General features: G+C 45.0%; 1 protein-coding gene and 1 pseudogene across 3 annotated transcripts in view; both read left to right on the plus strand.

Moving 5' to 3' along the window:
• Positions 1-22328, plus strand: part of CRADD (CARD and death domain containing adaptor protein) — a 257003-nt gene extending 234675 nt beyond the window's left edge. For 2 of the 3 annotated variants that reach the window (XM_089308753.1, XM_002711202.5), the window contains one exon: positions 21630-22328. In XM_089308753.1, coding sequence (XP_089164879.1) covers positions 21630-21633 — 4 coding nt within the window. In that variant the 3' untranslated portion in view covers positions 21634-22328. Of the gene's footprint in view, positions 1-14816; positions 15049-21629 lie in introns of those variants that run through there. The other variant, XM_089308752.1, reaches the window with a different exon arrangement.
• On the plus strand, positions 10087-11612 carry LOC100354270 (splicing factor 3B subunit 4 pseudogene; annotated as a pseudogene).
• Positions 22329-22826: the final 498 nt, after the last annotated feature.

The following is a 22826-nucleotide window of genomic DNA, read 5'->3' on the forward strand; positions in this document are numbered from 1 at the left end:
TAAAAAAAAAATTTTTGGTTAAAAAATATAGAAAACCAGAGTGGAAAAAATTTTCTTCTTGAAAATGTTAACACGGAGACTAAAAGAATGTTTATTAGTAATAAGCCTGCTCTTGCTGAGATCTTTTCATAAACCTGCCCCAAGTTGTTCAGTTGAGCTGGTTATTTGCCGTTGTAAATAAGTACTGAATGTGTGCCAGGTAGGCACCTGCGGATCATTTTGTCACCAGCAGGGCTCCTTTACCAATTAATTGTAAGAATAAGCAAGTGACTTTATCTCCTTGACTTTTTTCCCTTCATTGGCAAAATCAGTGAGCTACTCTAGATGGGTCATCTTCAAGCCTACACTCCACAGGGCTGCTTTAGAAAGTCCCCAAATGATTTACCTAAATTTGCCTGCTGCCATTTCATTAGCACCCAAAAGTGCCTTGGCAGCCCTCAGTTAATGTTCATTGGATTAGTACATCTCATCCTAAGAGTGTCATTGCGCTTTATGTGAAATTAGGTGCATTTTAGTTAGTTGATTTAAAAAACATTACTGAAGTCTCACTTTAGGTACAAATTTTGAAATATTGCAAACCTAGAAAATTAAAAATTGATCAAGAATCATAAAATCCCAAAGTCAGGTGGAATTCATGCTGTGGTTAACTCTCAGTGCCTTGCAATGCTTCCTGTGCTCTTTCAGACTAGTTTTGCATTATTTGAGATTTTAAAATACAACTGCTCCATAAGGTTGTTTGTGTGTTTTTTAAAACTGAACTTAAAAAGAGATTTCCTGGGAGTTGCTGTCTACCAGACAGTGTGCCAGGTGCTAGCTGTGAGCAGGAGTGACACTGTTCCTGTCTTCTAGAATTCAGAGTTCCCTGCAGTATATGCCACAAGTTTTCATGCTGAGCTGGTATGCACTTGCAGGTTAATGGCTAAGGGCAGACTACATTCAGGCTTTGATTGCATCTCCATTCCTATAATGTGCAGTCAGGTCATTATTTGAAAGAGGCCAGTTTCGCAAATGCAAATTCTGTGACACTGCCATCTTCCTTGTTCCTGATTCCAAACTCACATTTCCATGGAACTGAGATTGCTCTCTGTTTTGTTTTTGTTTGTGTGTGTGTTTTTTTTTTTTTTTTTTTTTTTTTTGCCAGAGTCATATTGCATTTGCAGTTAATTAAAACATTGGAACCTTTCCTCATGAACTGCATTTAAGCCAAGTTGGCAACATTCCCTATGTTTATGATTGATTTTTTTAACTTGATGACAGGATATCACATTTATCCCAAACCACTTTAAATCTTTTTTCCTACCATTTCATCAATCTGTTCAAATTATTTTGATTCTTGATTCTGTCAATCACCATATTACTGTCTGTTCCAGCTTTGGGAAGGCAGCAGATTAAAAAGCCTGATCTGGATCTCTCTTCTTGGGTTGCTGATAAGGCTATTATTGTACCATAGCTCTGAAGGATTTTGCATGGCAAAGTTACATGACTTTCATACTTTTCTCTCTCTTGGGATTCATTGCCAAACCACTCAACCCAGCTGAAATTCTACCCAGAATATGTGTTTTTGATGGCTAAAGTCAACTGCCTTCTAAGCATTACTGATGATCTCAACTTTCCAGCCAGGTTTGGGACTAATAAGGAAAACCTAAACCCATCAGCATTGTTATTTTATAATTTATAATGTGAAGTTAGAGGTTCTTAAATTAACTTCCTCTTCACTCTTTAGCCAGGAAGCAGCATCAAAGATAGTATCAAGGAACCATGGGGCCAGCTTGTTTTCTTGAGTTTGGATATCAGTTTAAATATTTTTGTATTTTATCTTGAAGATTAAAATAAAATTGCAGGGCCAGCAATTTCGCATAGCAGGTTAAGCCTCTGCCTGTAATGCTGGCATCCCTTAAGAGCACCGGTTGGAGACCCAGCTGCTCCATTTCTGATCCAACTCCCTGCTGATGCTCCTGGGAAAGCAGTGGAAGATGGCCCAAGTGCTTGGGCCCTTGCCACCATGTGGGAGACCCAGCAGATACCCCTGGTCCCTGGCTTCAGGCTATCCTAGCCCCAGCCATAGCAGCCAGGTGGGGATTAAACAGTGGATGGAAGATACTGCTTTATTTTCTTTTTTTGAAGACTTACTGATTTATTTGAAAGGCAGAGTCACAGAGGGGCAGAGGCAGAGAGAGAGAGAAGTGTCTTCCGTCTGCTGGTTCACTCCCCAAATGGTGGCAACAGCCAGAGCTGGCCTGATCCAAAGCCAGGAGCCAGGAGCTTCTTTTAGGTCTCCCGCACAGCCACAGGAGCCCAAGAACTTGGGCCATCTTCTGCTTTCTGAGGCCATAACAGAGAGCTGGATCAGAAGTGGAGCAGCTGGGACTCAAACTGGTGTCTATATGGGATGTGGGCACTGCAGGCAGCAACTTTACCCTCTACGCCACAGCACTGGCCCCATATATTTCTCTCTCTCTCTTTCTCTCAATCTCCCTCTTTCTCTGTGTCTCTCCTCCTCTCTCTGTAATTCTGCATTTCAAATGAATAAAATAAGCATAAATAAAGTTGCAAATATCTTTAAATAGTTTTGAAAAATTTGGAGAATAGTCATTAATGGGAAATAATGTGGTTAGAGTTCGTTCCTCCTATTTAGAAAAACTCAAAATATTTTATCTGTAGGATATAACTTCTATATGAATGAATCTTTAATGTCTTTTACAAATAGACTGTGAGGAAGCAGTGTTGTCATTAATTTTGAGAACTGACAGTAGTTGCTGGGTGAACTGACAAGGTACTTTGGAATTTTGTCTCTCAACAACCATTCTTCTGTTTTTAATTTCAAAAGGTAGTTTTTAAGTACATGTTTCAATAAACCAAGTGACTTTTGCATCTGCCACTGAATTTGTGATTTGGAAATATTAGAAGTAGAGTCATATGGTACCTTTTGTGGCTGGAGGCACTTTTGCCTTTGTGGGCCCCTTTCTTTTCTAAAACATATTAAAATTACAATACTAGAATAAAGATGTGAATATTATATATTCAAACATTTTCCTAAAATGTTTCCTAAAATTCATTTTTTATTTTCATTTTAAAGAAAAATTTTTTTATGGTCCCCCAAAAAGTATTGTGAGCCCTTGGCACTGCCCCTGCTTGCCTAATGGATAAGTTGGCCCTGCTTAAAGTTACTACTTTTTTAGCCCTTCATTTCTTTAATTGTTCTTTTATATTTTAAGATCTGTGTATTTCTTTTTAAATTTCTTTATTTGTAAGGCAGAATGTCAGAAAGAGAGGGAGAGACAGAGAGATCTTGCATTTGCTGGTTCATTCTGCAAGTGGCTCAGCAGTTAGGTCTGGGTCAGGACAAATCCAGGAGCTTGGAACTCCATCCTGGTCTCCCCCATGGGTAGCAGGGCCCCAAGCATTTGGGTCATTATCTGCTGCTTTTCCAGGAGCATTAGCAGGAAGCTGGATTGGAAGCAGAGTGGCTGGGACTCACCCAGCACTTCAGTATAGGATGCTGGCGTCGTAAGTGGCGGCTTAACCCACTGTGCCATAATACCAACCCTATATGTTTTTTTGATAAGGGAAGAACCACTCCATATCCATTGTGACAACTCCATTAAACTCAGTTAGCAACTGTGTGTTTGGTAAGATTGAGCTGGATAAGCCCCAATCTTTATCAACATTGATTCTGAATGAAACAAAAGTTTTATTAAAACTTGGTGAAACAGAAATGTGTACTCTTTACATAACAGATTCAAACCAACTACATAGACCTAAAGTTTCTCCAGCTCTCCGGGCTCTCAGAGGCACAAGCATCGATGCCAGCATAATTTCAACCAGTATAGTGATCACGAAGTGATGCTCCTTTAATCCTTCTTCCTTTCCGTCGCAATGTAGAAACTTTATTTCTTTTTCAATACCTAGAGGTTTTAAGGCTTAATGATAGAAGGTTGGAGGTTGTTTCCCATTCATTCAGATTCTCATGACCATACTATGTTTTATGAGGAATCCAAGGAATGTAGAAAGGGAAAAAGGAGGGGCCGGCACTCTTGGCGCAGAGGGTTAACGCCCTGGCCTGAAGCGCCGGCCTCACATCTGGGTGCCAGTTCTAGTCCCGGCTGCTCCTCTTCTGATCCAGCTTTCTGCTATGGCCTGGGAAAGCAGTGGAGAATGGCCCAAGTCTTTGGGCCCCTGCCCCCACATGGGAGACCTGGAAGAAGCTCCTGGCTCCTGGCTTCAGATCGGCGCAGCTCCGGCCATTGCAGCCATCTGGGGAATGAACCATCGGACAGAAGACCTCTCTCTCTCTCTCTCTCTCTCTCTCTCTCTCTCTCTGCCTCTCCCTGTGTAACTCTGACTTTCAAATAAATAAATAAATCTTAAAAAAAAAAGAAAAAGGAAAAAAAGATCACAAATCCTATCATTCAGAAATGAGCCTTATTAACACTGAATGCACATAGTGTTGGATGTCTCTGTAAGCATTTTGGCAGATGGGAAGATGGATGGATGGATTTATAGATGGGTAGGTGGAGACAGATGTACAGACGGATAGATGGATAGATGTACAGACATACAGGTAGATGAATAGATTTGCTGTCATAAAAGTAAGATCATATGGTACATATTAATTTTTAAATTTAAAAGCTAGTACATTTAATTTTACTTGAATTTAACAGAGAAAAAGGAACTAAGTAAAAATTAAGGAATCTCTGACCTTTCAATAAATACTTTTTCGCCTTAAGAAATTTTTTTCTTTCTTTCTAAGGTTAAAAGAGATGATGACAAACTTGCTAGTTTTGATTTTGTGTTTTTTCAAATTATGTTTTGATGGTTACTATTGTTGCTGTCAACACAGTTGTCTTCCCCTTCTGGACTTTGGGAGAATCATACTTCCTCAAGTTAGATTTGACCCTGTGACTTGCTTTAGCCGAGCTGCAATGCCCAGTGTCACTTACAGATGGATCCGTTTAATGGCCAGGTCTCCACTCTTTCACCTTCCCCTCCCACCTGAGAAGAGCAGGGGAGAAGGGATGCTCCTTTTCATGCACAGGGGTCCAAGAGCAGCACCACACCGTGTGCACAGCCAGCACATGGGGCCACCCCCCTGAGGAAGCATGTGGGCCTGCAGTGGGAGGAGTCAAGCAAGAAATTCACTTCATCTGTTAAGTCACTGAGACTTAGGGCTTGTTTTAACTGTAGATCATCTTGCCTGTCCTGTGTGCCACCATTTCCATTTCACCAAACCTTGTTTACCACTAGACAGTGTTGATATCCTCCCTGCTGTGACAAATGAGATTGTAGTCACTCTCCCTCTTTCCTTTCTTCCCTTCTGGATTGTGATGAGTTAAATTGCCATTTTTCACACAGTCAAGGTATATAATTTTACATTCTACTCCATAATATAGCTTTGATTTTGGTTAGTTATTATAGTATTTTTTAAGGATTTATTCATATATTTGAAAGGCAGAGTTACAGAGAGAGAGGGAGGGGGCGGGGGGTAGATCTTTCATCTCTGGTTCATTCTCCAAGTGTCCACAATAGCCAGAGCTGGGCTGGTCTGAAGCCAGGAGCCAGGAGCTTCTTCTAGGTCCCATGTGGGTGCAGAGACCAAGGACCTGGACCATCCTCTGCTGCTTTCCCAGGCACATTAGCAGAGAGCTGGATTGGAAGTGGAGCAGCTGGGACTTGAACCGGCACCCATATGGGATGTTGATATTGTAGGCGGCAGCTTCACCCTCTAATTCACAACACCAGCACCTATCATAGTATTTCATACAATCATGGTTCTGTTCTGTTGTCCAAAGTTAATTTTACTCACAAATGGAATTCTCAAAACCAATTACTGGGGCCAGTGCTGTGGCATGCCATACTGGCATCCCATATGGGCGCCGGTTCAAGTCCTAGCTGCTCTACTTCTGATCCAGCTCTCTGTTATGGCCTGGGAAAGCAGTAGAAGATGGCCCAAGTCCGTGGGCCCCTGCACCCACTTGGGAAACCTGGCAGAAGCTTCTGGATCCTGGCTTTGGATGGGCCCAGCTCTAGCCATTGCAGCCATCTGGAGAGTGAACAAGTGGTTGGGAGAACTAACTTTCTCTCTCTGCCTCTGCCTCTCTGTGACTCTGCCTTACAAATAAATAAATCTTTTAAAAACAAGAAAAAGTTAATTTTGTATCTAAATGAATTCAGCGCCTGGCACTGATCTTTTTCTTGTGACTTTTCTATTATTGATACCAAGGAGCAAATCAGGGGCATAGTGGAAACTGCCAGGTGGAGGAGCATCCGACCCCAGCGGGGAAGAGAATTTTATCATTTGTGTTGTTTAGAATTGCCAGCACACAGTGATATGAAAAACAGAGTAGGGTGTTTGACCTGCTGGTTAAGACGCAGATTGGAATACCTGCATCCTCCGAGAGTGTCTAAAGGGTTCAACTCCCAGCTCCACTCTCAATGGGAGACCTGATTCAGGTTCCTGGCTCCCCGCGTCCAGATTTAGCTCCATCCCAGCCCTAGCCATTGCAGGCATTTTGGAAGCAAGCCAGGAGATGATAGCACTCCCTACCTTTCTGTTTTTCTCCATGTCCTCCCCTTTGCCCACATAAACAAATAAATGCCAAATAAATGCATCCTTTATTGCCTGCATCTGAAGCAAACCATTTTCAACCACTCTCCCATTGCCATGCCACTGCAGATAGATATTATTTTATTCACTGCACTGACTAGATTATCAAGACTTTTAAAGGAAGGGATCATGTATAGTGAATTTTTAAGTTGTTTTTTTCATAGTCAAGAATACCTAATGCTTACAACTGAGTCTTGTCTTAGTGAGGAATAATATTCATAAACTATACTTAATCCCTTTAGAATTTTGGAGGAATCACTTCTTATCTTTTACATTTAAAATACTGTTAAGTTTCACTGGCTTACCCTTTCCTTGTAGGCAACTTCCTTTCTCTGCTTAAAGAATTATTTTTTGGAACTGGAAATTTAATTATTTAGCCAGAGTATATCTCACAGTTGATTGTTCCATATCCATTAAAAAAAAAAAAAGAGTATGTTCTCTTGAGCTTACTCTGTCTCTTACGCATTTTAAGAAAATTTACTTGTATTAGATCTTTGGATGCTTTGGCCTGGATTTTCTGCTTTAGGGATGTCTGTTAATCTTTTTTTTTTTTTTTTTTTTTTTTTTTTTTTTTTTTTTTTGACAGGCCGAGTGGTCAGTGAGAGAGAGAGAGAGACAGAGAGAAAGGTCTTCCTTTTCTGTTGGTTCACCCCCCAATGGCTGCTGCAGCTGGCGCGCTGCACTGATCCGAAGCCAGGAGACAGGTGCTTCTCCTGGTGTCCCATGTGGGTGCAGGGTCCAAGCACTTGGGCCATCCTCCACTGCCTTCCCGGGCCACGGCAGAGAGCTGGACTGGAAGAGGGGCAACCAGGACAGAATCCGGCGCCCCGACCAGGACTAGAACCCCAGGGTGCCGCGCCGCAGGTGGAGGATTAGCCTATTGAGCCACGGCTCTGGCTTGTTAATCTTTTTTTTTTTTTTAATTTATTTAATTTATTTGAAAGGCAGAGTCACAGAGAGGCAGAGGCAGAGATACAGAGAGATCTTCTGTCTGCTGGTTCACTCCACAAGTGGCTGGAACTGATGGAGCTGGGCCAAACCAAAGCCAGGAGCCAGGAGCTTCTTCTGGGTGTTCCACATGGGTAGAAGGGCCCAAGGATGTGGGCCATCTTCTACAGCTTTCCCAGGTCATAGCAGAGAGCTGGATCAGAAGTAGGGTAGCCGGGACTTGAACCAGCACCCATATGGGATGCTGGCACCACAGATGGCAGCTTTGCCCGCTATACCACAGCGCCAGCCTCTGTCTGGTAATCTTTTAGCGGGTTGTGTTTTTCCTTCCACTGTAGCTACCATTTTTCTCTACCAGGTCTGCTTTTTACTTCTGATTACCCCAAGCCTGCCTGGAACATTTTGAGTCATGTTATTTTATTATTTTTTAAAAGATTTATTTATTTATTTGAAAGGCAGAGTTAGAAGGAGAGGCAGAGAGAGAGAGAGAGAGAGAGAGAGGTCTTCCATCCAGTGGTTCACTCCTCAGATGGCTGCAGCTGCTGGAGCTGTGCTGATCTGAAACCAGGAGCCAGGAGCTTTTGGGTCTTCTACGCGGATGCAGGGGCCCAAGGGCTTGAGCCATCTTCCACTGCTTTTCCCAGGCCATAGCAGAGAGCTGAATCAGAAGTGGAGCAGCCGGGACTCCAACCAGCACCCACATGGATGCCGGCACCGCAGGTGGCTTTACCACCACCACCACAGCGCCTGCCCCAAGTCTTGTTAATTTTATTCCTTGGTGTTTCTAATTTATTTATTAGCTTCATGGTGATGCTGTTTTGGTCCTCAGTTTATCATCTTAGTATGCCAGGCTTCTTTTTAAATCTCATTTTGCTATTTAATTATCTCATTGTTAAGCCCTTGTTTTATTGTATTCTTGTTCTTATTATGTTCTTAGTAAATTGTTTTATGACAGAAAATGCTTACGCTTACTCCTTGGGGATTGTAAATGTTTGGTTTTGGCCAGTTTTCCTCCACAGCCCGTTCCCTTTGTAAATCATTTCTTATTTGTATGTTGCTCAACTGCTGCACTGTTCATTCCATCCTGCTCGCATTGGGGCAAACGTGTAGCCTTTGGTACTCTGATCCCCGGGAGTGAGTTCTCCTGGCTGCTCTGCTGACCACTGTGTGTTGCCCTTGAGGACCAGCCACTTCCTGTTCTGTCCATTTTTCTTGAGGAGTTGGGCAGAGAGTGAGCTCCACTGAGTTGTTTACGTGGGGCCACTCAGTCACACCTGCCCTTGCAGGCCAGCCTGCAGCCATGTGAAAGGTCTTCACAGTTTGCCAAGGACAGTAGTCCTCACTGTCCCCAGTTCTGATCTCCCTATCCCTCCATGTAGCAAATACCATCTCTGCTCTGCAGAGGCCAAAGTAGGGAAATCCACTTAATTTGTTCCTCTCTAGATATGCAGATGTTAAAGAGAATCCCCTAGAATTAAGTTTTGTTGAACAATTGATAGAGCTTTAGGGAATAAGGAATAGGGTGGGTGTTCTTGACATCTTTCCTAATGGGCTTCCTTTTGTGTCCTTTTGTTCATTTCCTTAAGTACTGGGAGGATGGAGATGGTGGGATCAGGCCTCACTCTTCCGTATTTACCTGGAAGCCATTTCAGGGTTTGCCTGTGTCTTTCCTATTCCAAGTTAAACATGGGGGAGTTCATTGGGCCCAGGTCAGCACAGAAAGGAGTTGCAGCCAACCTCTTCTCCTGATAATATTTTACTGTTAAGAAGCCGCCCTTCCTTTTAATCTTCTGGTCACTCTCAGAATATGTAATACAATGTCTTTGGTTTGTTCGTCTAAGTAAACTGAAAGCGGGAGTACTTGGTGACACTGCAGCTACAGAATAGAGAGCAGAGCTAAATGAACATGCTGCATTTGTAATGGGCATTCCTTCCAAGGCATTCATTCATCCACCACATACGTGGTGAGCACCTACTCTGTGCAAGGCATTATAGCGGGGGCCTGGGCTATTGCACTGCCTGGGAGGAGTGTGTGGGTGGGTGCAGGGGCAGCCAGCCAGTACAGAGAGCTCATCTTCAAATGTGTCCTATGTTGGAAGGTGGTAAGTGACACGGCAAAGCGGGTCACAGAGTAGCAAGGGAGTTGTGACTGAGCATGGGGCAGTCAGGGTGGCTGCACAGAGAAGCCACATTTGGTGGAGAGAGTCCGTGGAAGAGCGCAAAGTGGGTGCGAGAGGCTGAGAGGGTCAGGTTGCCTGACAGGTTGCAGTGTGAACTTGTAAAATTTTTTACACAGCTCTGGAAATTTTACTGTACCAAGCACTGATTTCACTATTGTTTTCTACAAAAGGATAAGTTCCCACATGAGATCTTTAAAAAGCAGAAACAAATAAGTGAAAACCATTACCAAAAGTCCAAAAGACTTGGTTCTGTCTTCAAAGGCATATAAAGAAAAGTAATGCACTAATAGGTCACTAATTGTTAATTTAATGAGTAGTCAAAAATCATAAGATCCGTAGAAAATAACAAAATTGCTTATAAAAAACGTAGGATAGGAGGCGGCGGGATCCTTTTCGCCATGGCTGCCGGGCCGATCTCCGAGCGGAACCAGGATGCTACTGTGTACGTGGGGGGCCTGGACGAGAAGGTTAGCAAACCTCTGCTGTGGGAGCTCTTCCTGCAGGCAGGACCGGTGGTCAACACTCACATGCCGAAGGACAGAGTCACTGGCCAGCACCAAGGCTATGGCTTTGTGGAATTCTTGAGTGAAGAAGATGCTGACTATGCCATTAAGATCATGAACATGATCAAACTCTATGGGAAGCCAATACGAGTGAACAAGGCATCAGCTCACAACAAAAACCTGGATGTGGGGGCCAACATTTTCATCGGGAACCTGGACCCGGAGATTGACGAGAAGCTGCTTTACGATACTTTTAGCGCCTTTGGGGTCATCTTACAACCCCCAAGATCATGCGGGACCCTGACACAGGCAACTCCAAAGGTTATGCCTTTATTAATTTCGCTTCATTTGATGCCTCGGATGCAGCAATTGAGGCCATGAATGGGCAGTACCTCTGTAACCGCCCCATCACCGTGTCTTATGCCTTCAAGAAGGACTCCAAGGGTGAGCGCCATGGCTCCGCAGCTGAACGACTTCTGGCAGCCCAGAACCCACTCTCCCAGGCTGATCGCCCGCATCAGCTGTTTGCAGATGCACCCCCTCCACCCTCTGCTCCCAACCCTGTGGTATCATCACTGGGGTCTGGGCTTCCTCCACCAGGCATGCCTCCTCCTGGCTCTTTCCCACCCCCAGTGCCGCCTCCTGGAGCCCTCCCACCTGGAATACCTCCAGCCATGCCCCCCCCACCAATGCCTCCTGGGGCTGGAGGACATGGCCCTCCATCAGCAGGCACCCCGGGGGCTGGACATCCTGGTCATGGACACTCACATCCTCACCCCTTCCCACCAGGTGGCATGCCCCATCCAGGGATGTCTCAGATGCAGCTGGCCCACCATGGCCCTCATGGCTTAGGACACCCCCATGCTGGGCCCCCAGGCTCTGGGGGACAGCCACCACCACGCCCACCTCCTGGAATGCCTGCCTCATCCTGGACCTCCTCCAATGGGCATGCCCCCCAGAGGACCTCCGTTTGGATCTCCCATGGGTCACCCAGGCCCTATGCCTCCACATGGTATGCGAGGACCCCCTCCACTGATGCCGCCTCATGGGTACACTGGTCCTCCACGGCCCCCGCCCTATGGCTACCAGCGGGGCCCCCTTCCTCCACCCAGACCCACTCCCCGGCCTCCAGTTCCCCCTCGAGGCCCACTTCGGGGCCCTCTTCCTCAATAAACTCCAATTCTCCTTCCTATTATTTTCAGCTGACGTTTTTTCGATTCCTTGGACCAATCAGAGTTGCTGTAGCTAGCTTCTCTGAGCTCTCCATTTTTAATGTAATTTTTCCCCACAAGATTTTTCCTTTTTTATGTTGGTCCTAAGTGTTTTGCAAATGCACATGGAAAATAAAACTGTACTTGTTTAAAAAAAAAAAAAAAACAACGTAGGATAACATGTTCTGCCTAAATGGGGCCTTGAAAGTCACCTGGTTTTAACTCTTAGAAATGAAAAGGCAGTCTAAGTGAAACTGACTGACTTATCCCAGGCTCTGTGGCTAGCTAGTGCAGATTTAAATTTAGATAGTGTCCGGGCCTGCTGATTCTTAGCCCAGAGCTGTGTCTGCCCTACCTCTCGACTGTTAATTCAGTGAAAACTCAATTATTGGTAACAGTTTTGTTGTTGACCTTCTGCAGACTTGATAGTCAAATCAAGTTTTCCATTACAGTAAGTAGAATTTGTTTGTATTGTGTACCACGGCCTTGTTCTCTGGAGTAGGCGGTCACTGCATCATCCTGCAGATCAGTTTTAGACCAAACAGTTGATTTCTCTGGCTCTCTGTGCAGGCCGCATTGTTCTCTGTGATTATCCAGCAGACCAAGGGGATCCGATTAGTCTTTTCAAGGGGCTTTGGTTTCCTTTCCAGGCCGCTAAAGGGATTTTTTTTTTTTCTGCCAAGCCATGGCCCTCAAGGACCAGGGTTAAAACGTGAGTCCGGGGAGGTGGCCAGTCAGGTTAGCTAGCCCAGCCTGGCACCTCCTACCCCGGGCCCCCTCCCCTTTCATCCCTGCCAGCTACATAGATAAACACAGGTGTTGTCAGCCCATGAATACCATGAGGCAACAGAGACCACAGTGTGGTTCTTAACCTGCCCTCCCTCCCTACTTTCCTTTCTACCTGCCCTTTCTTTTTTTCCTTTCTCTATGCTTATCAATTTATGGTGTATTACGTTTCATTCATCTGTGGAAAGCTTCTTGTTTATTCGTTAACTGCTTTTTAAGTAAAGCTTAAAAATTTCCCCATAGAGGTTTACATGTTTTTTATTAATTTAATTTCTAGATCCTTTTTACTTCTCCTGGCTTATTTAATATTTTATTTTGCATTTGATTATTGCTAGAGTGTTGAAATTGTTTTATTGTTTTTAAGTTGATCTTGTATCTGGCTGTTTTGCTTAATTCTAATGGATTATTCCTGGTCTTTTCCTATGTATTTTATTAAATCTTACCTGAAAAAGTGATAGCTTTATATCTATATTCTTTTTCACATATATATTCATTTATTTGTTTTTAAAAGTATTTTAATGCTACTTTCTTAGATTCCTGACTTTCTAAGATCTTGAAATCTAATCATGTATTTAGTTTTATTCTGAAAGCAGGTAGACTAAGAGAGAGCGAGGGAGGGAAAGAAAGAGAGTGAGAGAGAGATCTTCCATCTGCTGGGTCACTCCCAAAATACCTTCACAGCCAGGACTGGGCCAGGCAAAGCCGGGAGCTTGGAACTCAATCTGAGTTTCCCATGTGGGTGGCAGGGAAACTACTTGAGCCATTGTCAGCTGCCTCCCAGGGTATGCATTCACAGGAAACTGGACTCAGAAGTTGAGCCAGGACTGAAATCCAGACACTCTGATATGGGGTGCAGGCATCCCAAGCCATGTCTTAATTGCTGCACTAAATGCCTGCCCTGTAAGCTTTAATTTTCAGTCCTATTGGTCTTGGACATGGTCCATTGCTTTGATCTATGGGACTTGATTAATGGGCTTGACACGAGCAGAGACCTTAGATGTCTACAAGGCAGGGTTTGGCCTTAACTCCTAAAAAGCAACTGTGCTAGAAGGGGATAGCCTCTTAGCTTACTTTTTATTCTATATTCTAGCAAGCTGGAACTGTATTATACTTCTAGCAGAAACAATGACTCATGACAACAGTGTGTTAAGGGGACTGCTATATTACTAGCAACGTAAAAAAAAATCTCTGTGTAACTCTGACTTTCAAATAAATAAATAAATCTTTAAAAAAAGAAAAAGTAGTATTATAGTTAACCTTTCTGTTATTTCAGATCCTTAACTGCAAATATAGTTTTGTTTTGTTTTGTTTTTGTTTTTGTTTTTGACAGGCAGAGTGGACAGTGAGAGAGAGAGACAGAGAGCAAGGTCTTCCTTTGCCATTGGTTCACCCTCCAATGGCCGCTGCGGCCAGTGCACTGCGCCTATCCAAAGGCAGGAGCCAGGTGCCTCTCTTGGTCTCCCATGGGGTACAGGGCCCAAGCACTTGGGCCATCCTCCACTGCACTCCCTGGCCACAGCAGAGAGCTGGCCTGGAAGAGGGGCAACCGGGACAGAATCTGGCGCCCCGACCGGGACTAGAACCCGGTGTGCCGGCGCCGCAAGGCAGAGGATTAGCCTAGTGAGCCTCAGCGCCGGCCACAAATATAGTTTTTAGAAGTGCTACCCTGAGAGCAGGCCTTTAACCTAGAGGTTAAAGCATTTGCACCCCACATCAGAGTGCCTGGATTCAATGCCCCATTCTGGTTCCTTACTCCAGCTTCCCACCAATGCAAACCCTGGGAAAGTAATTGAGTTTTACTGCCACCCATGATTTGTTCCTACCCTGGATTGTGTTCCCAGCTCCTGGCTGCAAACCCAGCCCAGCCCCAGTTCCAGCTGTTGTAGGCATTTGGGAACTGAACCAGTAGATGACAGTTCTGTTTCTATGTCATAAATTTTCTAAAAGTGCTATCCCATGCCAAACGGAGTCACTGTCATAATGAAGTCATATCTGCTTATAATATCTCCAATCATATCACAAAATAACTGATTTAAAAGTGGTATTGGCCTTGTATAAATATGATCAGAGTCAGTGAACTCAGGGGGCTTCCATAGCCTTGGCAGCTCATGACAAGAGCCTAGGGTGATTACTGAGGCCATAAACAAGAGTGTCATTTGTTAAGTCAACAACAGGAGTCACTGTGCACTTACTCCTCATGTAGGATCTTTGTCCTTAGTGTGCTGTACATTGAGATTTAATGCTATAACTAGTACTCAAACAGTATTTTTCACTTTATGTTTCTGTGTGGGAGCAAACTGTTGAAATCTTTACTTAATGTATGCTAAACTGATCCTCTGTATATAAAGAGAAACGAAAATGCATCTTGATGTGAATGGAAGGGGAGAGGGAGTGGGAAAGGGGAGGGTTGCGGGTGTGAGGGACGTTATGGGGGGGAAGCCATTGTAATCCATAAGCTGTACTTTGGAAATTTATATTCATTAAATAAAAAAAAAAGGAGTATTATAGGAGCCGGCACTGCGGTGTAGCAGGTAAAGCTGTGCCTGCAGTGCTGGCATCCCATATGGGTTCCCTTCCGATCCAGCTCTCCACTGTGGCCTGGGAAAGCACTGGAAGATGGCCCAAGTCCTTGGGCCCCTGCACTCGCATGGGAGACCCAGAAGATGCTCCTGGCTTTCGATTGGCACAGCTCTGGCGATTGTGGCCAACTGGGGAGTGAACCAGTGAATGGAAGACCTCCCTCTCTCTGCCTCTCCTTCTCTCTCTGTGTAACTCTGACTTTCAAATAAATAAATAAATCTTTAAAAAAAGAAAAAGTAGTATTATAGTTAACCTTTCTGTTATTTCAGATCCTTAACTGCAAATATAGTGACTCTTGTTGCCCTATGTGCATGCCTGCTGTGCTTCTTCTCTAGCCCATGCATTTCTGCCCCTTAACAATGCTTTTGAACCCTTCATAGTTCCTCTAATATAAGGTGACCACATACCATAGGATGTAGAGTAGAAAGAGAAGGTTGACCAGAAAGGTACTGCACTTGTGGATTTTTCCTTCAGCCAGACAACCTGCATCCAACAGGAGTGGAGAGAGGGTACCACCTGCACAGATATGTTGGAAGAGATGGCCTTTGGGGGGAAATAAATAAAATCAGAAACTGTGGCTGGTAGAGCCAGTGAGTCGGGAACTGGACTTGAAGTACTCTTTGACTTTAAGATTAGGCTAAGTTGCTGAATAAGTGTATATTGTGTTGTTCCCTTTTGTGCCGAGCAAGTAGAAGACATGGTCTGCCCATAAGGAGCTTAGGAGACAACAGTGCCATGCATAGGACATAAAAGCAATATGCATGATGCTTTCTGCAATAGGAACTGGAAAGGAGACGTTTCAGTTTGAGGCCAGACCAGCTTTGACAGGTATGGGTGAGGGAGGAGGAGATGGTTAGAGAAGGACGCGGGGACACTAATGTTTTCCTTCAGATAGTGCTCACAGAGGTGGGGGGTAGAGAAGAGAGACAATGGGTAGGGTGATAGAAGAGGGAGGGGTTACTCCATCCCTTTGCGTGGGTCCTTGGCTTCGTTGCAATGATGGATTTGTCTGTATATGTTGTTCTTTTTGAAACAGATGAGTTTTCACATCACTGAGAATTAGATTGAAAGATTGCATGAAAAATAGTCTGATCTATTGAAAGGGAGAAGATTTTGAAAATATAAAAGGAGATACATTCCCTCTTAGGAATTTAAAAAACAGAATGGACGTTCTTATACCACAGTGTCTGGGGTTCCTCACCAGGAATAGTACTGTATGCCCCAGGGTGTGTGAACACGTGCTTGTAGTAGAGTACCTGGTGTTACTGGCAACTAGTGGGCACGAGGCAGGAACTACATAAGGCGCCAGGGAATGCCCTGCACAGTTTGTTGTCTGCCTGGAATGTCAGTGGGCACTTATGGAGGAACACTGCCCTTCCCACACCTCAGTCATTTGCTTCTGTATGTGCACTTTTTGCTTAAACACAGGGAACTTCGAAAAATTCATGAAAGAATAGACATGGAAGGATTTTTTTTGTCCAGAAATTCTTTAGGGTCCATACATACAAGGCATCTTAAAAAGTTGCTGAAAAATACATTATTATGAAAGATCCATGGGTAGATTTCAAATTTTTGCACCAGAATAGGCATATCTCTTAGTTGCATTTTTGCATGGATTTTGTGATATACTCTCATATGTATCCCAGTTGTACCACTAATTTAATGCTTTTTTTCCATTTACTAATTTTTCATCAGCTTTCCATTTTTACTCACCTTTTGTCATTTTATAGCTGCTTCTTAAAATTCATTTATCTTTAATACTTGTAATCATGGATTTGAAATGCTATCTGAATCTTTCCAATCATATAAAATAGGGGCATCACTATTGTAAGGTAGAACACTCATCCATGTACTACCTGATGCCATCTTGCACACCACTAGTAGTATCCATACTAGCTTTGAGAAACAGTGGCCAGATAGTCACGGTGGGTTCATTTATAGCTGGACCTAATTTCTGCAGTGGATCTTTAGGTCTCTCATTTTTAAGTAACCATGCATTCCGCAGGGTCCACTGGCTGAGAGGGCCTCATGAGGATCCTTTTCCAGATCGAGGTGAGGTGGCCTGAACAGCTGCTCTGGCCTGGCGTCTGGTTAGGAAAGGGGCTGTCTTGCTGGTCAGGGCCATGCTTATGTGCTGCAGCTTGTGTCCAAGACTCCTGCCATCTCCCAGTTAAGCAGGGGGTCTGCACCAGGGGTCTGTTGCCCTGCAAGTGTGGAATATTCAGCAGACTCTGTCCTTGCTTCCAGATAATTGGCTCACAGCATCTGTTGCCCTCCTGTTGGCAGGAAGGGAGGGAGAATGACAACAGAAGGCAGCAGGAGCACAGATGCTCCCTCCTCTACATCAGGAGGGCTGGACCAGAAAGCAGTTTAAACAAAAACAAACCTAGCCCAGATTCACCAGCAGCAAACCATGAGACACATTAAGAAAGATTAGAACTCTGTGCCAGGGGCTTTGAAATGTGGAAGGCAAGGAAGGAAATAACCCCTGCTGGCCCCTTAGAAACAATACTGGGAAAAAGAAGAGGGGAGCATAGGAGTACCAGCCCATTTCTGTTGCTATAACAGAATAACTGAGGCAGGAGCGCTTGGAGAAGGTAAGAGGTGTATTAGGCTCACAGATTCCGAGGCTGAAGGTGTGGGATCTGGTGGCTCCATTGGTTCGGTTTCTGAGAAGGCCTCCCAGGTGGAGCACACACTAGAGTGAGGGGTCTCACCGCCAGATGGGCCAGGCCTGCAAGAGCACACTACAGGAAACCCTCTGCAGGCAGCACCCCTCCTCTTAGAGATCCCCCCACCCCACACACCACCAGACTGGGGACCAAGCTTTCAACACAGGAATGCCACAGTCAAACTACAGAAGGGACAAAGTCCTGAGGACTCTTCCTAACACAAGAAAATGTGGGAAGAGCCTAGTCCAGGAGGTGGCTAGATAGCCTTGGTCGGTGTGAACAGAAAGCCCTCAGCAGAGGCAGAGCAGAACCGGCTCCCAGAGAGGAAGAGCATGGTGCCCCGACAAGGGCAGGACCAGGGTCCTGAGTCAGGAGGGTGCACGGAAATCAACAGCCGACTTCAAACCACAGGCATCCGAGGAGTGAACCCAAGGATCCGCGTCTGATTCTCCTCCCCTCTGTGCCTCTCTGCCTCACAAATAACATGCAAACCAATACTTGAAAAAATATGAGCGAGCTATATAAACTTGTAAAGGAAATAAAATTACTAAAATATTGAAAAATTACATTTAGAATTTTCATATTAAAATATAAAGTGACATAGTTATTTTTTTCTAAATAGTAAGTTCATATTCCGGTGAAGGCAGTAACCAGATGGTCTTGACCTGAAAGAAGTCAAGGAATATTGCAACCATGAGCATTTCTGGAAAGAAAGAAAAACCACCCTGTGACGAAATTGACCAATTGGTTCAAATCAGAATAACAGAACTAGGGTAGAAAAGCCATGATTGAAAACTAGTAACAACAACAGCAACAAATACTAGTGAGCATTCAAATCTCATTATGTAATCTTTTTTTTTTTTTTTAATTTTTTTTTTTGACAGGCAGAGTGGACAGTGAGAGGGAGAGACAGAGAGAAAGGTCTTCCTTTTGCCATTGGTTCACCCTCCAATGGCTGCTGCGGCTGGTGCGCTGCGGCCGGCGCACTGCACTGATCCGATGGCAGGAGCCAGGTACTTCTCCTGGTCTCCCATGCAGGTGCAGGGCCCAAGCACTTGGGCCATCCTCCACTGCACTCCCAGGCCACAGCAGAGAGCTGGCCTGGAAGAGGGGCAACCGGGACAGAATCCGGTGCCCCAACCGGGACTAGAACCTGGTGTGCCGGCACTGCAAGGCAAAGGATTAGCCTAGTAAGCCGCGGCGCCAGCCTCATTATGTAATCTTAAGACCAAATGATGTGGGGAAAAGGGGGCAGGTGGATTATTGTTACAGAAACATAACTATTAGGTGCCTGATGAATGTAAAGTGTTATAGAACAGTAACATGAAAACATGTAGTTAACCCCTTAACTTTTCTTATTTAAATATTTATTTATTAATTTGAAAGGCAGAGTTATAGAGAGGCAGAGGCAGAGAGACAGAGACAGAGACAGAGAGAGAGAGAGAGAGAGAGAGAGGTCTTCCACCCGCTGGTTCACTCACCAGATGGCTGCAATGGCCGGAGCTGCACCGGTGTGAAGCCAGGAGCCGGGAGCTTCTTCTGGGTCTCCCATGTGGGTGCAGGGCCCAAGTCCTTGGGCCATCTTTTTTTTTTTTTTTAGATTTATTTATTTACTTGAAAGTCGGAGTTACACAGAGAGAGAAGGAGAGGCAGAGGCAGAGAGAGAGAGGTCTTCCATCCTCTGGTTCACTCCCCAATTGGCCTCAACGGTCGGAACTGCACCAATCTGAAGCCAAGAGCCAGGAACTTCCTCCAGGTCTCCCATGTGGTTTCAGGGGCCCAAGGGCTTGGGCTGTCTTCCACTGCCTTCCCATGCCAAACAGAGAGCTGGATCGGAAGTGGAGTAGCCGGGACTCGAACCGGTGCCCACATGGGATGCCAACACCATAGGCGGTGGCTCTACCTACTATTCTACTGCTTTCTTAGGCTATAGCAGAAAGCTGGATTGAAAGTAGAACAGCCAGGACTTGAACCCCACCCATATGGGATGCTGGCACTGTAGGCAGTGCCTTTACCCACCACTCACAGCACTAGCCCCACCCCTTAACTTTTCATAATTTTTCCCTGTGAGTTAAATTGTGTGTGTGTGTGTCTAAATATTTTAACTTCAAGTCAGAAATCTACTTTGTTTCATTTCTGCTTTCTTATCCTCCTGTTAAATTCAAAGGAAATCAAATAGCCCTTATTTGAGAAAAACTCTGACATTATTATTGTAAGTGAAATCATTGCCATCTACCTATCTTTCTAATAGTACCTGTGCATAACAAGGTACACAAAATGATGTTCGCCAACTGTGAATACAGTGGTGGGGTATCAAATCATTTCTTTATTCTTTTTTTGTGTTGCTTTGATTTTTTTAAAATAAGCCTGTATTGTAAAAGCACCCATATATTTTTTTAAAGATTTATTTATTTTATTTGAAAGGCAGAGTTATAGAGAGGGAGAGAGAGAGAGAAGTTGTCCATCTGCTGGTTCCCTCCAGAGATGGCCGCAATGGCCAGAGCTGTTCCAATCTGAAGCCAGGAGTCAGGAGCTTCTTCTGGGTCTCCCAGGTGGGTGCAGGGGCCCAAGGACTTGGGCCATCTTCTACTGCTTTCCCAGGCCATAGCAGAGAGCTAGATTGGAAGTGCAGCAACTGGGACTCGAACTACACCCATAAGGGATGCTGGCACTGCAGATGGCAGCTTTACCCGCTACACCGTAGCGCCAGCCCCAGCACACCCCTCCCCCCTTTTTTTAATAAAAGCCATGAAAGCAGTACTGTTACTATAGAATGTTGATCAGTAGTGTAACTGTTCTCATTGCTTCTTGGTCATTTTTTTTTAATAGCAACATTGGAAAACACCAGAAAAAGGATCATTGACAATATTTTTGCAACTCATCTCTAAGGTGTTGGCAACTGCCTAGAGGCCCAAGGCATAGCAGTGGAAAGCATCTTTTCTCATAGGATCCTTTTGCCTTCTTATGGAATCATGAAGTGAAATAGCAGGCTGGTGAGCTGCATCCGGGTGCTCCTGATAGGCAGGAAGTGTGGTACCATGTGCTGTCATTCAAATATCTGAACCTACCCAATCACCAACACCCTCGTTTTGGATGTTTGGGGTCGCCTTCTGTCTCTGCACTTGGCTGCTGTGTGATGTTTTCATCTCCCCAAGTGTGCAGTGTTCTCTAGCTTCCAGGCCCTTGCACCTGCAGGTCTGTCTGCATGGGACACACCTCCCCGTCACCCTTCCCCCAGCTCCACCTCCTCATGTTCAGGGCTTGGCTTTGGCCTCCTTCCTCAAACAGACTTTCATCAAAACTCGCTAGTTTAAGACCCCTTTCTACTAACCAGTGGCGATGCTCATGGGTTACGCTGGGCACGTTTATCCTGTTCACTCATGTCACACTGCTTGGCAGACCAGAATCTGGTTTGGGAAGTGCAAGGCCAGGTTCTTACACAGCCCTTCAGTAGCACATGCTTTCCCTCTCTCTTCGGGGATCAGCCAGGGTGATTACTCTTGTAGCACCTGCTGTGAACACGAGCCCTCCCTATTCGCTTCTCCTCCCATTCCCTCAGGGTCACTCCCGCTTATTCTCTCTCAGCAGGCCTCTGGGCTCCTGCTTTGGTTAGCAAAGGCGCCTTTTCTTGGTAGTGTTTCAAGCTGAAGCACATCATGAGGGAGCAGTTGTGGGGTTTAGATGTTGCCCTGCAGCACAAGCCTTTGAGGGACAGCCGCAGCCTTGGAGCCCAGGTCGGTGGCCGGGGAAGTGGGCTCAGGCAGCCATTGCTTGTGTCCTCCAAGAAATCTTTGCTCGGTCTCTGATGAAAAAGATAGACATTTAAAAAGGCCTCTTACAAGGCAATTTATACAGGTCATCCTAAATGTATTCATATGTATATAAAATAAAGAAGATAGACTAACTTATATCATTGCACTTCTCTGGTGGAATTTGTTTGTCTTTTTGTTTTCAAATTTTCTGTTATAAATACTTTCATAGACACTTCCTGGCATTTCTTAAGCCCTGAAATGTGGTGGTGTGCACGGCAGCCCCTGTGAAGGCCAGAATGAGCTGGGCCCTGCCAGGATGGAGTGCGGCGTGTTCCCAGCCGGCTGGGGTGTGTTTCCCTGTGTGTTTCACCTTGGCATCTTTTTCCTCCTCAGGTGATGGGCTGACTGGGATCCCCGCACACGTCCTCAACAGCTCCCCCTCAGATCGGCAGATTAACCAGCTGGCCCAGAGGCTGGGCCCCGAGTGGGAGCCTGTGGTGCTGTCGCTGGGACTGTCCCAGACCGACGTCTACCGCTGCAAAGCCAACCACCCCCACAACGTGCAGTCGCAGGTGGTGGAGGCCTTCGTGCGTTGGCGGCAGCGCTACGGGAAGCAGGCAACCTTCCGGAGCTTGCACGAGGGACTCCGGGCCGTGGAGGTGGACCCCTCGCTGCTGCAGCACATGTTGGAATGATGCTGCCCACTGGGGAGTGGGTCCCCAGGTCACATGTGCCAAATCCTGACACTCAAAGCAGGTGGTTTTTTAGTTTTTCCTTTTTAATGATCCTTAGATGAAAGGAAAAGAGAGTTTCCTCTTGACATTACTTGGAAGGCCAGATTGGTGAATCCATCTGTCGCATTGGCCCAATAATCCATTGTTTGTAATGGCTTGAAGATTGCATTGTTGTAATTGTGCAGTTTTTAATTGTGTGGTTGCCTTTTAATAGACTGGCAAATAAAAAAAAATACCGTGTTATCACATTACATGCAGATGTCTTATACATTAAACATTCACTTTTATGTTACCTTGAAGCTCAACTGTGGACTTTGCTATTCATAATGATGATGATAATAAAAAGTGAATTACTGTATATGATGTGCCTCTTTCATGGGAAGCTATCGTGGTGGTGTTGTCACTCTTTCGTATTGCATAGAACAAGGTTATAAAATCACGGTAGTCACTTCTTTGGAACCGAATTGATAATTGTAGCAAAATGGTTACTTTCCTCAGACAAGATAAACAGCTCAGGCAGGATGTTTGTGTTCAATCTAAGACACTGAAGCTCCCTGGAAAGACTAGTTCAAGTACCAGCATGCACCCCCAAGCCCAGCAGCCTTTAAAGATTGCATAAGAAAACTCTTCGCTGTTTATTTAAAGCATGTAGTTTGGGGGACAAAAGAAGGTGTGGCCTTTCTGTTGAAGCCACAGTGATTGAAGAGTTATGCTCCTGGGTGGTATGATTTCATCTGTCCTTTTATCAATAGTGTGCCGTGTCTATAACCTACTTTACCATTTTCAAGGCTTTTTGTGTAAGTGATCTCATTTGGATGGCTCAACAGTCCTGCGAGGTAGGTGAGCAAGCGTGGTT

This window comes from Oryctolagus cuniculus, chromosome 11, assembly GCF_051225735.1.
Source record: "Oryctolagus cuniculus isolate XC-2025 breed Fujian yellow rabbit chromosome 11, ASM5122573v1, whole genome shotgun sequence".
NCBI classification, from domain to species: domain Eukaryota; kingdom Metazoa; phylum Chordata; class Mammalia; order Lagomorpha; family Leporidae; genus Oryctolagus; species Oryctolagus cuniculus.